The sequence below is a fragment of the Protopterus annectens genome, chromosome 1.part0 (genome assembly GCF_019279795.1).
Source record: "Protopterus annectens isolate FY-2018-M chromosome 1.part0, PAN1.0, whole genome shotgun sequence".
Classification (NCBI taxonomy): Eukaryota; Metazoa; Chordata; order Ceratodontiformes; family Protopteridae; genus Protopterus; species Protopterus annectens.
The window spans coordinates 976,186,630-976,203,717 of NC_056725.1; the positions used below are offsets into that span (position 1 = coordinate 976,186,630).

The 17,088-nt window shown below is 39.8% G+C and overlaps 1 protein-coding gene across 1 annotated transcript in view; it reads left to right on the top strand.

The window, feature by feature from the left end:
• REPS1 (RALBP1 associated Eps domain containing 1) overlaps window positions 1–17,088 on the top strand; it is a 1,538,969-nt gene that overhangs the window by 1,464,126 nt on the left and 57,755 nt on the right. The window contains exon 16 of the mRNA XM_044068024.1: window positions 5,765–5,870. Within this exon, the coding sequence (XP_043923959.1) occupies window positions 5,765–5,870 (106 nt within the window). The remainder of the gene's footprint in view (window positions 1–5,764; window positions 5,871–17,088) is intronic.

A 17,088-nucleotide genomic window follows, 5' to 3' on the forward strand; every position in this document is an offset into this window, starting at 1 on the left:
ATTTTATATATATATATTTATATATATATATATGTATATATACATACATACACGCACACACTTGGAGTGGATAAAAAAAGTGTACAAACCCCTGTTTAAATGCCAGTTGTTTGTGATATAAAAAGATGAGGCCACAATAAATCATTTTAAAACTTTTTCCACCTTTAGTGTGACCTATAACCAAACCCTGTCCTTATACTCGCTGCTGTACAATCTCCTGATGATGTTTATCTTTTTTAGTGTTGTGTGCTGTCAGTAACCCAACACTTTTTGAGCTCTCTTACCTAAATAAACACAGTACTAAATTAAATGCCCACTCTACAGACCTAAACCTCTACTACCACGTCAACAGTGGTAAGTGTTGTAATGGGTACCTAACTCAGCTTATCCCATTTCTGGAATTGGATGCCTGAATATAAGCAGAGTACTTCCTTAGCAACCTTTAAAAACATTCTGGTTAACTCCGTAGGTGGTCACAAATTGTTACTTGGCCTATGGGGAGAAAATTTGCGTAGTGGGGACAGTGTTATTCTCCCACCATTATTGGGCAATGTGGCTCAGCTCCTCTGCCTTAATATTAGTAAGGACCTATGAATTCATAAGATGCCTAGCTGTGAAAGACAGTGCAGCTCATACCATCGTCATTGTCTTCCCCAGCTGAAGTGAATGGTCACCTGTATCTTTTGCCAATGTTTTGGTCACTTTATTAATTTTTTTCTTGGCATGTACATTTGTGGCTCTGATTGTTGATGATGCTTACAGGTTCCTTTTAGCTTTGTTTGGTTTATTATTGTTTTTTGTCTCACATTCTTAGAAAATATTAATAGATGTTATTGTGAAAATTCCCAGGAATAGTTTCAGTTGCAGTGCTTATTTAGGGGAATTCCCTAATGTTGATGCATCTAAGCAGTGTGTGACTTCAACATGAAGACCCTCTTAAAGTGAGAGAGAAATCTTGGGACTTTATGAACAGTGAAAGTTCCTGACTTTGAGAGATATTGAGTGCATGTTGACCTCTGTCTCATTAGAAAAACCTTTATCCTTTTTGTTTCTTAACAGGGCAGAGAATGTAATCTGCTAAATGACTGAAAAGACATACTTAAAATAAAAAAAAATTGCATTGTGACAGTGGCACAGAAAAGGGGAGGTGGTACTGGTCTTGAAGACCTGACCAGATATCCTTCCCAGGCCTATGGTCTGACACAACCACTGTGTGTGTGGTTCAAACCTCATGGCAGAGGGTGTTTTCTCATCTTCAGCTCTAATAGAAGCACTAGCTCCTTTAGAGGAAGCTCATAGTGATGACCTAGATTTAAACAAAATAACAGTTGTTCGAAAAGTTAAGATTATGCTAGTACCTGCATTTCAATCTTCTGACTTGGTTTTACTTTATGCTGACTTGTAACTTTTAGGCTGAATGTTGTCTGATATAATACACAGTGCTTAAACCACCTGAATTCACATGGCTTTGCTATGGATACTATAACCATTATTCCATTGGTTGGAGTTTCTCTTCCAGTCATTGTGCAAGAGCCGGTCAGATGTTAGTGCATTGGGAATAGAACTACCTCACTTGACTAATAAGCAAATGTGAGAGAATCAGATGTGAATGGTAGCTGCTTGGAGACTCAAACAGTTTTATTCCCATTTTAATTGTAAGTAGTTTGCATAAGAGTTTCTTACTGTATCCTCGTACTTCAGAGGTCTACCATATACATTTCATTGGATAGTTAGTTTATGATCAGAGTAAGCCTACACTGTTAAGGAACAATGTCCACCCACTAAGTAGGTTCCAGATATATTCTAGCTGAGAGTTTGTGATCACCTACCTTAGACTTAATGTTGTTTATAGTCTTCTACATGTGGTGGGAGAGGAAAACAGTGAAAGGCCACCAGCCTTTCTTTTTGAAAATTGAAAGGTCCTGGGTTTGAGAGATAACTTCACCATCAATTCAGATTACTCTCACTTAGAGAGGGATGAGTAGGATCTGGGTTATTCTCACCAACTTTATTCCACCATGGCTTTGATACAGGTAATGAGGAATTACTTTCTTCTCTTTACCCATCTGAGGATGCCACCTTTGGGGATACTCTCAACCTGATGAAAGCTTTAAACAGAGGTTTGGGCGGGTCAGAAAATATACCCTTCTGAAAGGATTTTTGTTGAGCTGTGAGGTATTTGAATATCTTATGCTCACTCCCTTGTAATCAGGAATTCAGAGATATATTTTACAGTGCCACTGATGAGACACATTCACAGCCCCAGTCTAAAAAAACTTGACAGTTTCTGCCAGGGTCCAATATCACATTCCCCAGTTCTCTCCAGAGACGCTTCTAGGGGATTCACAGTAATACCAGGACTGAGCAATGGATCACATGACAAGGAGATCAGAATGTTGGCTGTGTTTATTATAAAAAGTTTATTCCTGTCACTTTGGATGTTAAGGTAGGCAGGTTCCAAACTTGTATATTACATTGATGGGAATGTTCTGAAATGAATAGTCCTTCAATGTAGAGGATTACGGCTAAGCTGTTACCAAGATGCTTAGAGTAGTCGAGTACAGGCCATTCCGTGTGCTTGTTTGGTTTTCCTCTTACCTTGAGGCTGCTTATAGAGGGTGATTGATGCGTAGCGTAAATTCATCCACAAGCTTCCCTCTGGAGTGTATAGTACCTTGGGAGTCAAGCTTGGTGTCATTTTTTGCAATTTATTTGCCACTTAGAGACTTACTTTAGAGGAGAGGTGTGTCTTATCACTTGCTGATAACGCTCTCCTTTGTCTGTCCTTTTAGGAATCTGTGCCTGACTTGTACCCTTGTGAAGTCAGTTTTGCAATGGAGAGTGTATACTGAACTTAAGCTTAAACCGCTGAAAACCTCTAAATTTCTGGTGCATGCCACACTACGTTTGCATCTTACTGTCCTTTCACTTGTTATAATAAACAGTGGGAATAGATTGGGTTTGCCTTTCAAGTTTGTTCGTCATTCCAAGTATTCATACCATCCATCAGGCAGCTGTGGTGGTTCATGCACTAGCAATGTCATGACTGCACAATTGCAGTTACTTTACCTTGAACTGTGAAATACAGTTGTGCTATAACTTCCATGGCAAAGCTGTTGACTGGGAACTTGTGTCCTGCTTGATCTGCACTGGCTACCATTTCTTGCCAGATGAGTTTATAAGACTTTTTTCTTATGGCCTGGAGCAACACTGACCCTTAATAGGTCCCTCAGGTCTTCTGCTGGGGGAGATGGTTATTTACAGTTCCAAAGTCTAATTGACAAACATTTATAAGACTTTGGAATTGGCTACCTTCCCAGATTCAGGTGTGCAACACTGAGGCTTGCTTCAAGAAATTCCCAAAGTTCCATAGTTTAGTACAGCTGTCTAAGATACCTTTCTTGTTTCCATTTCCTTTTCTGTAACTTTTTAAAGAGCTGTCCTTGTGGTTTGTATTCAAGTTTGCTTTTTTCATTAGCTGTACAGTGTTTGTGGAGAAGTACTTAATATACAGTGGATATAAAAGGTGTACACACCCCTGTAGAAATGCCAGGTTTTTGTGCTATAAGAAAATGAGACCATAATAAATCATTTCAAAACTATCCCCACCTTTAATGTGACCTATAAACTGTACAATTCAATTGAAAAATCTGTTAAGGGAAAAAAACTATATAAAAAATAAAATTACATTAAGCTGGTTGCATAAGTGTGCACACCCTTAAACTAATACTTTGTTGAAGCACCTTTTGATTTAATTACAGCATTCAGTCTTTTTAGGTAGGAGTCTATCAGCATGGCATATCTTGACTTGGCAATATTTGCCCACTCTTCCTTGCAAAAGCTGTCCAAATCTGTCAGATTGCGAGAGCATCTCTTGTGCAAGGCCCTCTTCAGGTCACCCCACAGATTTTCTATTGGATTTAGGTCTGGGCTTTGGCTGGGCCATTCTAAAACTTGAATTTTCTTCTGGTGAATCTATTCTTTTGTTGATTTGGATGTATGCTTGGGGTCATTTTTGTGTTGAAAGCTGAAATTCCTCTTCATCTTCAGCTTTCTAGCAGACATCTGAAGGTTTTGGGCGAAAAGTGACTGGTGTTTGGAACTGTTAATAATTCCCTCCACCTTGACTAAAGCCCCAGTTCCAGCTGAAGAAAATCAACCCCAAAACATGATACTGCCACCACTATGCTTCATCGTGAGGATGGTGTTCTTTTGGTGATGCAAAGTGTTGTTTTTGCGCCAAACGTACCTTTTGGAATTGTGGTCAGAAAAGTTCAACCTTGGTCGCATCAGACTTTAACACATTTTCCCCACTTGCTTTTGGGAGACTTGATGTATTGTTTTGCAAATTTTAGCCGGGCCTGGATGTTTTTCTGTGTAAGAAAAGGCTTCCGTCTTGCAACCCTACCCCATAGTCCATACCTATGGAGAATACGGGAGATTGTTGTCACATGTGGTACACGACCAGTACTTGATAGAAATTCCTGCAGCTCCTTCAGTGTTGCTGCATATCTCTTTGCAGCCTCCCTAACCAGTTTTCATCTAGTCTTTCATCAATTTTGGAGGGACATCCAGTTCTTTGCAACATCACTGTTGTCCCATATTTTCTTCACTTTTTGATGACCGTCTTCACTGTGTTCCATGGTATAGCCAATGCTGTGGAAATTTTTTTGTACTCTTCTCCTGGCTGATACATTTAAATAATGGGATCCCTTTGATGCTTTGTAAGCTCTCTGCAAATCATGGCTAATCCTGCTAGGACAGCTGAAATTTATTTTGGGTTAATCAGTCTCTTTAATTAATGGTAGGTGTGTACCCAAGAAGACTGACTGCTGTAATTAAAGTAAATGGTGCTTCAACAAAATATTTAAGGGTGTGCACACTTATGCAACCAGCTTATTGTACATTTTTTTCCCCTAACAGATTTGTTTTATAATTGAATTGTACAGGCTATAGGTCACATTAAAAGTGGGAAAGGTTTTGAAATTATTTATTGTAGTCTGATTTTTTGTATATATCACAAAAACCTGGCATTTTTAACGGGTGTGTACACTTTTTTTATAGCCACTGTAATAATGCAGGATATGACATTAATCATGTATAATTGCTTTACTGCGGACTCTCTCATTTGGTTTGTCATATCTAATGACCATTATTGATGCTTGGGTCATGCAGAGTAACATTTTTTAAGGGCTGTTCCAGCATTAGGATAAACATCACTAGTAATGAGGAAAGATCTGATTTTGTTTTTAGGTGAATGTTTTTCTGGAGACTTTGCCAAGGGGGTATTGCTTTAGCAGTCTGCTTTTATATAGTTTAATAAATTGTTCGTTGAAACCTGATAATCTCAGTTTTATAATGGGTATGTGCATAGGCTTGTTGAATTGGAAGGAAAAGTCTGTGGTGGTGTGGTGCAGTATTTGTAAAAAGAATCTACCTGATGCGGATGTGTATCATACTGGTCATGGAAACAAAGTAGTCAGTGAATGCTACTATGCAACGAAACTGATATCTAATCTTTGGCTATGTAAGACAGAGCATGAATTGAGGTAGAAGTGAGATCTAGTCTAGACAGGACAGGCTTGAACTATCTGTGGCTCCCACCTCATTTGGGAGACACTAATAGGAAAACCCTCTTGCCCTTTCTCAAGCTTTTTTGTTGATGTTTAACAAATGTAGAGATTAGATTGCCAGTAAATAATTGCATTTCTTGATGAGTAACTTGTTTGTAGTTTAGCATTTTACATTTTTTTTTTCTAATTAGGTCTGTTGGAAAAGACAAGAAAGCTATTCAAGCATCAATACGAAGGAACAAAGAGACAAACACAGTCTTGGCCAGACTGAATAGTGAGCTACAACAGCAACTTAAGGTAAAAGTTCTCTTCCCTAGTCCTCCTTATGTGCCAGAAGTAGGAATTCTGAAAGTGTGCATCTTGGGAAACTGTGGTTGGGCAGCTGCATGCAGCAGCTGACAGCACAAGAAACGTGTTCCCCTTGCCCACTTTTTGCTCACATTTGCTGACCTTTACTAATTGGATCCCCCTGGATGCTTTGTTTTATTCAACTTCCTTTAACAGTAATACTTCATATTTTTTAAACCTTTTGGCCACCAAAGTAAAACATTTTATTTTGCCAGTGCTGGATTTCCCTAATTAATCTACATTTGGATGTAGCCTTTTACTGGAGATCACAAGTTAAAAGATTCATCTTGAGGAAGGATCTAGCTCTCACAGGTGAGCACTGAGCAGCAGTAAACACAGCATTTCTTCAGGTGATGATTGTCACTCCAGCATTGTGGGTCTGCACTTTTTTCTACTGTAGAAAAAATAATTTTTTTCAAAATTAAAATTTCTTCTGCTTCACCATTTTTGACTGGCATAATTCTATTTGTGTCTCTTTGGGTTTACTAGTGCGTAATTGCCTGACACTGTGCTGTCCATGCTACCCTGACACCCCAATTGACCATTGCAAAACTAAATGTAACAGAGCCATATTAACAAGATTTTTGTAAGGAGACACCACCCCCCACCCTCAGATGTGGTTGTTTTGCCCTAACACAGCTCCTTTATTATGATAGTCATGAGAAAATATATTTGGTTTGTATGGCACAGCTATACTGCAGAGAACAATTCCTACCAAAACTTGTCATGTGTTTGCGGCTGGCATTAAGTTGGTCTGTGGTATGCTGCTTGCAACAGTGGATCCAGCGATAAATAAAAGTAGACTTGTCAGTTTATTACATTAGTCATTTCCACTGCAGTATGTCTTTTTCTTCACTTTTCAGTTCATTTTATTTTCTTTGTTTCTGCAGCTCTTGACCTGATATTGGGAGTTCTACAGTTGGTCTCACCCCCCCCCCACACCAGTCACAGTTCAGTTAAAAGTTACTGCCCTTGGTACTGACACACCAAATGATTTCATAAACCTGCCACCCAAGAGTGACTAGTCATCATTAACACAAGTTCTTTCATGCTGCTTGCACAGTTCATTAGTAGTTACTAGGCATGCAGTCCACGAGGCCATTAAGGAGCTTAGCCCATATGACCTATTGCTTCAAAAATACTGTCCGATTAAGTGACTTGTTCATGTTCATACAGTAGATGAACGAAGCCTGTGTGATTTGAATGCTGTACCACAGGAAGAAACATGTTAACGGGTAATAGCCAAATCCCTGTGCACCAGCTGTCACACTTATTGGCTGATAATCCTGGTGCATGACTGTGAATGTGATACCCAGATACAGTTCTACAAAGTATTCCTGTGGCTGCCAAATTTTGTTAGTGCCCACTCTGGCATTGTCTTTACTGGCTTTGGGAGGAACATGATGTGAGCCACTACTGTACGTGCCATCATTTTAACCCTGCTGGTGCAGCTGGCCTTCCTTGTTTCCAGAAGGATGGGTGATGCATGAAAGGTCTTGCACAGGAAGATTTTTAGGATGATCCCATGCACAGACCTAGATCTCTTCTGGAGCATTGTCAGAAGGCTGGAGCTTAAAGGGTAAGCCAGAACGAAGATGATCTGAGGGCAAGTAATTTTCAAAAGAAAAAGTCCGGTTCCTGGGGTCCTGTTCAAACCTGCCCCCCGAGTCTCCCTTTAGAGCCAGCAGAATCTGTTGGCCCATTCAGGGAGAGAGCTTAATTGTCCCAGCCAGGACTCATGGCTCAAGAACTAGACATCAAGCAGTTTTTATCTCTCTAAATGGAGCATTAGTCATCAGTTTAGGAAATTGCTTTTTTGGGACTATGGGCTTGGTGTCTGCATATGATAGTCTCACTGGTGATGCTACCACATGCGGGAGGGTGGCTAACAGTATAACTAGAAGGGAAGCATGCGTTTGCCAGGTACTTATGTTTAAGACAACACTTTCCACTGTAGCTGAGAATCAGTGTGGGGAAGAAAGCATCTATTTGCGAGCGCACACACACACACACACACACACACACACACACACACACACGGTCAGCACTGCAGACTCATTTTCAGTGGTATGCCCAGCTTCTACCATGGTTGGAAAAGCATTATGAGAAATAACCTAATTCAGCAAGGATGTAACCACCCCACATTTCTCCAGTAGCTAAAGGCTCATTTAGTGTCCAACATGTAAATAATATCCTTTTTCTTGTTCTTTCATTAACTACTTTTCTTTTTTTCCTGCCTCACTCATACTACTTCCTCTTAATATGTTATTTCTCCTTGCCATTTCCTTGTTGTAATTGTCAATTCTATACCCAATTTTAATTCTGCTGACTTCTGCCTCTGTTTGCAGCTCTGAGTCATTGTCAACCCTGTGACTTGCTTACAAAAGATTTGCATGTCTTCCCGTTGTAAATACTTCTACATAATAGTATAGGAGTGTTAACTTTGTCACATTTCTGTCTGTTGGAACTCTTCTCCCTGGGCTTCTGCTGGAAATGCACTTTTGCTGAGTCAAGCAATCGCAGTAACCCAGTAGAATAAATAAATAAAAATAAGACCCAGTGCATGGCTCCCACCCATGTACAACTTTTGGCAAGTGTTCTGTCAGGTACTGGCATGTGCCTGTCACATGCTGTCACTTGCAGGAGATCCTGCACGAAATTTTTACTATAGCTGATGGGGGGTGACATTTTTCCACTTAGGGTCTTTGAAAAGTCTAAAAAGGAAAGCTGTTTCTTGAAAACAAACAAAAGGACAGCAAGTCTTTCACAACTGTAGCTCTCCTGCCCATGATGACCAGTTCTTCATGAAACCCTTTGTAGACTGCCTCCTCCCACTTCCTTCCTTTCTTGCCCTCTTCTTCCAGAAGCACATAAATGTGGGTCTGGGAAAGGAAGATGAGGAGCTCTGTGCCATTCAGTCCACGGCGCTTGAGATCAAGTATGCCATTATTATCTTCTGGAAGTCCCTATACTCTGCTTCTATGGCTTTCAAGGTAGTAAATGTTTGCATGCTGTGTGGTGAATGGAGTGGAATTATTAACCAAGCATACACAAGCCACATTCTGTAATCTTGTTGATCAGCAGTAGTCTCAGAGACTGCACTTTCTATTCAGCAGTAGTCTCAGAGACTGCACTTTTTGTATTCTTTGTTAGCAGAGTAGCAAAGGTCTGGACAGATGTGACAAGAGTATACTCCTCTTCTTTATTGTGCCTAGGACTCTTGTTTTTTTTCATCTCATCTACATATATTCCAGTATTCCTTTCTGGATTTGATATTGGAAAGCTTGACATTTCTCTGATTCTGGGATCAAAAAGGAATTTGTCATGACTTCATTTATGCATTCCATGGTGGGTTACCATTTGTCCTGTTATGATTTTGATCATGCTGATTCATTGAACAGAACTGCAAGTTAATGTATGGGCTTCCCTCAAGAAGGAACTCAGAAATAATTTGAATGCCATGTTCAGTGAAAGATGCTTTTTGGTCAGATATTTCAAGATTTGAATGATGAGAAGAGTCAGGCTGTTACTTCTGTGGAGGAAACTTCTTGTTCTGCACTACTGTCCTGTTCTCTTCTAGACCAAGCCATCCTAAAAGAGGAAGAAGTCTCATTGCTGCCTGATGAAGTCACTCAAGCATCACAGACTTCCACTGCCAGTGTCACCTAAGTCACCCATCCACTACTATCCAGTAACAGTCCTCACTGGTGGGAAGGGTGCCCATGGTGAGTGTGTGTGTGTGTGTTTGGGTTTTGGGGGGGGGGGGGGCTTTTCCACCAAAATATTTTCACTTGAGCATTCATTAACAAAGATCAGAGGATTCTGGATGTGGTCATGGTTGGTCACTTTTTAGTGTTTATCCTGTGTTTATCATATGCTGAAAAAAGTCCTCTATGATACTATCTCTGTGGAGTGCCTTTGTGGGGACAAAGTTGGTCCCTCCATTTTTTATTGTTCATGCCTGTGTAGAGGGCCCAAGAGGTTGCATCATAATCATCCCATGGGTGAGGATAACAGCATAGAGTCCAGACTCTGATCCTGCTTTGACTTACGAGTTTGGTGGCTGCTGTGATTTTCTTGGAGACATTTGCTTGAGTGAGGATGTGGATGTTGTAGTGAACTATGCCATGTCATTTGCTAAAGAGGCACCATATATTTACATTTCTTTACTCATGACTGGTTCAAAGCATTGTGGGAATCCCTCCTACCTCTTAATGGGACTCCCATTCCAGCAGACAAATGTATCATGGATGGGCTGCTTTGCTGGTGAGTTTGGAAGCTTGCCACCAGTAAGGGTCACAGTACCTCCTAAACAGGGGACTGTACTTCAGACATTTTAAGTTGGAAAGAGTCTTCCTGACCCTGCAAGATTTGGAGATGGAAATTTTGTATTTGGCAGCCAGACAGTCCGTCATGAGATATGTGAATGTTCTAGCAAACTCTCCTGGAGTTTAGTTGAAAGCTCTTGTCTGCTGCAGATTTCTAAATATGAGACACTTGCTAAGCCTTTTCCGTACTCATGAGAATGTAGTTCTTCTGTACTGCTTAGTGCAGTAGAGCGAGGAGAAGATGGGGGTGAATGCATGCTGTGGCCTGAAACACAGGCAGTACTACATATTTTCATATGCTTTCCACTGATCTCTTGTTTCATTAGAAAGCTCAAGAGAAAAAGATCAAAGCTAAGGTTTATCACCCCATAGTAGCAGAGAAGGGCATGCTTTTCAGATTCTCTGATTCCTGGTAGTGCAGAAAGTCTCCCTATTTAGACCAGGATATATGCCCTGGTTGAGGTGACAGCAAGTTCCATCTCACACACTTATTCTTGATGTAGGCCTGTTGATCCTACTAGACTTTCAGCCATGGCTTGGCAATGATTGAAACTGCTTCCACATGCCTTATATGTGCTACCAAGTGAAAGTTTTTCTCTTTCTGAACAGAACAGTGGCCTCAGCCTTCCCATTTAATCATCTTGCAAGTCATCCTTTCAAAGCAGAGGCACCTATGTGATTCAGGCTTTTGTCATTCTACAGTAAAGATGTTTGTGTCCTTTGGAATGTTATGCTTGTGGACCAGCATCAGTTGATCAATAATTTCCTCAAAGGAGTATTGCATTTCTTCCTATCTTGCAAAAGTCTTGTTCTTTATGTGATCTCATTTTCATGATTGACAGGCTTTCCCCTCCACCATTTCAGATCCACTGGCTCAGCAACATTGAAGGTAACACCTTTGAAGAAAAGGTTTTGTCTGGTGGCATCATCTCTGCTTGCAGGATTTCAAAGCTCCAGGCTCTGTTAAGGTCATCGCGTATGCAAAGATGGTGAGGGTTCTTGCGCATGTTCATATGGAGATGGGTCTTGTTTCTTTTCCCTCTGGTTCGGTGCTAGATCAGAACTGTTTGTATTCCCTGTGCCTTCCTGTGGCTGCCTTCTTATACCCCATCACTGTGTCAATCCCTGCAAAGCCGCTTGTATGTGCCACTGTCAACACCAACAGATGCGGTGTGGTTTCTGGTGTGGGACAAGAGCTTTTTCCATCAATGTGTTCCAGATTGAAGATGCCTTCAGTTTAATTGGTGTTGGCTCTGGAACCATACATATATGGTACCTTTCTAGCCTCCTTATGTCAGAGCTGAATTGTTGAGACATCAGCAATCACTTTGAGCCTTGCATTGCTGCTAGCCCTGGGCCTAGGCAAAATTTTGATTTTTGTGGTCATTGCCAGATGATCAATGCTGATAGTGTGACTTCTGTCTGCATCAGCACTGGTTAATGTTGTTGTTTTAAATTTACTATTGCCAGCTTTAGTAACAAGTGTATTTCTGATGTGTTTTTCCCGCAGTGACATTGCAGACTTCTGTGTGTGGGTCACTTCAGCTTGTGATAGTACTGGTCTCACGCAAGATGTTTATATTTCTACTTTGTGGCCTCTCTCACTCTCTACTCAGTAGGACAGAGGATTAGTATAGCGTCCATTGCTGAGATCACAATAGAGTGCCTGACAATACTTCAGCTGCTCCCCCCAATCTCGGCCCCCTCCCAAAAAAAGACAGAAGCACGTGCAACAGAAAGCACATTTATTCCCCACGTCTCCCATCCCAAAGTATATTGTGATGTGGGATATTTCCCTTCTTTCCACAGATGATCCCGTATTTAGTGAGATCTTAGGGATGGTGTAGAAATTGCGGAGGATAGCCCACACAACTTCACTTCCTTCCCTTCTCCAAAATAGATCTTGAAGAACGCTTTTCAGACTTTCCCTTGGCCTCTCAAGGCATTTCCCTGCAGAAAAGATGGCATTTTTAGGAGAGAGCTTGATATTGTAGTAGCAGTTCTGTGGGGACCAGATAAGATGTTCCCGCTTCCCAGGGATTGGAACTCTTAACTCCAGGTTGTTGACTGTCATAGGTTCATGCTAGATTGTTAATTGTTTAGATTATTTGTTGCCTAGCCTCAAGGTCCCATTTCATCAGTACCTACATCATAACTTCTGTCTAACTTTGTTCTCTTTCAGTGAGGTTTAGAAGGGACAGAGTACGTCTACAGAATACTTCCAGTACGGCTGCACAGTGATCAAAAGCTTATCAGGTGCTGATGGAGACAGAATTTAAACATCAGCTTTGATCATCATTGGCAGTGATCACCAAAATGCTTGCACCCAGGACCAGCATCAATACCAAGAATTACAAGGTTCAAAGTGAAGGCTGTTGTCTCAACAATTCAGCTCTTCCAGTATGAAAAAAGAAACTGAAAGACAAAGGCCACGAACTCTGTCTCTAGCCAGTAAATTAATTTACTAAAGGTAAATACACTACTTGGATGCCAGCAAAGAACAAACTAGGAGAGCCTGAAAGAATGTCAACAAGAAAAAGAGAGAAGAAATCAATGAATGGGAGGAATCTGCAGCTGTTCATCAAAAAGCAGGTCAGGCTCTAGCTTTGGTGTAAAACGAGGCTTCTAGTAACCTTGAGGACAGAACAAGTCAAACGTGCTCAGAGCTAATTAAAATAAAACACTGAAGGTGTATATCAACTCAAATGACAAAAGACTGGAAAAAATGGAAGAAGCTTTAAACAACTATTCAGATGAGCTGGTAAAACTGCAAAAACAGCGTCTGAAATGAAGAAATTGCTGGCTAAGACTACTCAAGAAGAGCAGTTTCAAAAATGGTAGAGTTAGAGGATAGCGATTTTCTGCTGCATCAGAGAAACTGTAAGGAACAAACTATGTTAATTTTCTGAAGGCACAAATAAACAACTGGACTGGTATTCCACAGCAGGATGTGTTAAGTGAAAGAGCACATCATGTGTATACTTCAAACTTGGCCATGAGAAAGCAGCTAAAACCTGTGTTAGTAAACATGCAATCCTACCAGCAGAAAGAGTTGATCCTGACAAAACTGTGGCAGAAGGGCAAAATATTAAAAATAATTGGAGACAATAGTGTTTGTATGAAATGATTTTTCGCTGTATCCTAGACAGAAGACAAAATGTTTTCCAGCAATCGGGGAATGTCGAGGCAGGTGTGAGATTTCAGCTGCTGTATCCGGCTGTCTTTAAAATATTTTTTTTTTGAACGCTCAAAGTCCTTTACTGATGCAGAACATGCTAGGGAGGAAACAAAATTTTGTCAAATAAAAAATGAGCAGTCAAGCAAAAGAGGACACCACTTCTCATTCTTCCAATAATGCAGCACATGAAGAGACTTTGCTAGTGAAACTTCTTCCAGTGTTCCAAAGGAAAATGCTTAAGACCAAGAGTGTAGCTAGGCATAATTGTACTCTTGAGTACAATTTTCTAGACATTACTTAGAGAAACCATGGCTTTTTAGGGTATATTATATCCATAACTGTCTAAATTAAGGCATCCAGTAAGAAGGTTTTAGAGGGAAAGTGATGCAAACATTTAAGTGCTGGGTTGGTGGGAGGTAGCTTGTCAAAATTTTAACTGCCAGGCAGGTTGCGTGGGCAGGAATAACAGCACGAGTACAAAATTAAATTATGTAGCTGCATCCTTGCTTAAGCTAGAGAAACATAGATGTTGACTAGAAGAATTGGGAATATGCTAGAATTGAACTGGAGTCTGAAGTTGGGAAATAGAGATGAACAGGAAGAAAACTAGCAACACTGAAATTAGTGAATAAATGAACACTGAAATTAGTGAGTAAATGTGAGATTAAAAAGCATTGCTCGCGTTTGTGAAATATGGCATTAGAAGAAAATGTGGAAAGAATGGACTGTTAAACTTGTGGGGAACTGAAGGGCATTTGCCTCACTTCATGTCAGTAATGTTTTGAAGGACACTAAGGGGAAGGGAAGAGGAAGGACAAGGGTATCTGTAAATAAAACCATTTCTATTAACAGTTGCTGTAAGATTTTCATGATATAAATTGCATGTTTATAGTAAAGCTTTGTTAGTATCGTATGTGATAAACATACTAAAGAAAACAGATGCCTTTTTGTCTTTTTTTATTAAGAAATATAGGTATTACAATCCAGAGAGACAAAAGGCTAAGCAAAAGTATGTTTAAGCTAATAGGCTGTAATCTTGGGTTGTTGAGGTGGGTTGTAAAAGTTTACATATCAGAATATATGTATAGTCGATTATATGTTTTCTCTTACTTATGCATAAGTGATTGGATTAAGACCATTTGCTTAATCCAGTAACAGGCTTTAAGTGGAAATAAATAAAAGAAAGCTGAATATAATGAAAAGTTTTCCTTTAGCAATAAATGTTTCAGCATGTGTTGAGAAGCCTGCGGCTGAGAGCTACATTTTTCATTTTTCCCCATTCCCGTGGAGACAAGTTGAATACAGAACATTAAAAAGCCAAAGCACTATTTTCTTCAGGGCTAGCAGTTAATGTTTTTTGAAAGCGTCTACATTGTTTTTCACATGTAGGAGGGGAATAAGATAAAAAAGAACAGACACCAATTAATGTAGGTAAAAGCACAGGTGCAACATGCATCTTAGCATGGATAACCTTAACTTTAGGCTAGATCAGGCCTGTATTTTCAGCTGTCTTCTTTGGGCAGTTCTTATTAGGAGGGTTAAACTTCATTATTTGAAGATGTACATAGTGTTGTGTGTATGCATTAAGTTAACAGGTTATGGGGGCATTCTGGAATGTTTTTTTTCCTTTGAGGGGTGTGACATAGGTTCAAAGGGAGATAAGAAAAAAAAAACTGCACAAAGGAACAAACCTGCCAGACATTAGTGGGTACATGTATCAAAAAAGTTGGAAATCTTTAAAACACTGTTGTGTATAATAGTTGGGAATAATGAATTCTTATCATAATGGTGACACTTTCCATATTATCTTGGAATGTGAATTGCATAATAAGAAATGCGGAGTGCAGAATAGTGAGTGCTACTGGAGACGTATTTGGAAAGAGCTGAGCTAATGAATTTGTAAAGAAAGGATTTTGGGATGGATGTTCTGCAGAATGTCAAGGACAAAGGAAAAGTGGAGTACTTGTATTAATTGCTAGAAGAGCTCCAATAGTGATAGAAGAGGAAAAGTGTAATAGTAAATTTGTGGTATCAATGGGCTACTGGCAATGGAGGAAAATTGCTTTAGCATGCATTTGGATTCCACCTAAAACGGCCATTATGGAGCTTAAGAACTTTTGAGCAGAAATCAGTTTTCACCAGGGAGTAGTAGTTAAAGGTGGGGACTAGAATTTGGTTTGCAACAATGAGGCTATATCTGGGGCGGGGGGCTAGAAGGGATTAAGTCTTTCTATGTCTGAAGAAATGTATGAAAATATTTGTTGAACACATGAATTCAGTGGTAGGAACTCCGAGAGAATTTACATATTCTCCAAAGAACAGTAACTGAGCTTAACTAGACAGAAGTTGTATTTCACAGGAACAGGTGCATTTAAGTGAGAGCTTTGACATGCATCCAATAACATATTTCAGATTATACACCAATAATAGCCAAGATAAAAATGCAGGGTTAAAAAGTAAAAATCAAACAGTAGTGCTTCCCCACCTACCTGTTAAAAAAGGAGGAATTTAAGGAATGGTGGGTGGAAATTACTCAGACATTATTAGGGAAGATCGAAAATACTCCAGAAGTTACAGCTAGTGAGTGGGATAAACTGAAAGTGGAGTTTAAAAATGGGGTAGAAATAAAGGAAAAAGAGAGAGGGTTATCAAGCAACAAGAATTATTTAGAAAGGCTGACAAAAGTTAAAGTATTGCAGAATAAAGAGAATATCACAGAACAAGATGATGTGCAACTTCAGTGTGCTGAAGAGAAAATAAGGGAGTACCTGGATAATGTGCATGAGTTTAGAAAGGTTGTTGTTAAGCAACTGTCTGTTAACTCCAGGGAACAAAAGCTTTTAGCACAATAACTTGGGCAACAGAAAGTAGAAAGACTTGTTGCCAGACTTGCACAGCCTGTAAGAAGAAAAATAACCAGAGATCCTGTAGAGGTGCTAGAGATATTTCAGAAATGTTCTGAAAATTTGTATAAAATAGGTAAAAGGGGAAGTAAAGAAAACACACAAATGGAAATATTTATTGAAGACTTAAATATGCCACATTGAGAGGTAGATGAGGCTCAGCAATTAACAGTTAAGATAGGAGAAGATGGGATAAAAATGGTGCTCCACTCCGCAGGAAAGTCTTCAGGAATAGATGGTATTCTGATGGAAGTTTGGTAAATGGGGCGGGGGGATGATAGTGATAATGATCTTGAAGGCTTTATTTACAGTATTTTAAAAGGATGGGAAGCACCATCCTGGAAAAAAAAAACTGTAGTGGCTGTAATATCCAAAGACTATAAAGATTTATTGTCTCCAGCTTCGTATAGGGCCATTTCAATTTTAAACAATGACTATAAAAGTGTTTGTCTATAATGGTTCAAATAATGTCAGAGGAGTTCACAAAATTGATAGATGGGGGTCAGTGTGGTTTTGTGGAGGGGATGCAAACATTTGACAGCATTAATAGAAGAATGATGATCCAGAGGGAAGCAGAAGGAAATAATCTCTCTCTTGTGGGTGGGTCCTGATGCAGAGAAGGCATTTGACGGAGTAAAGTAGGATTTTGAATAGGGCAGTGGACGCATTTGAATTATGATACAATAATAAGGTTAATTAGGAGGATATGTGAAGAATCGGAGGCAAAAATAAGTGTGTGAGGGTTCCTCTCTGATAGG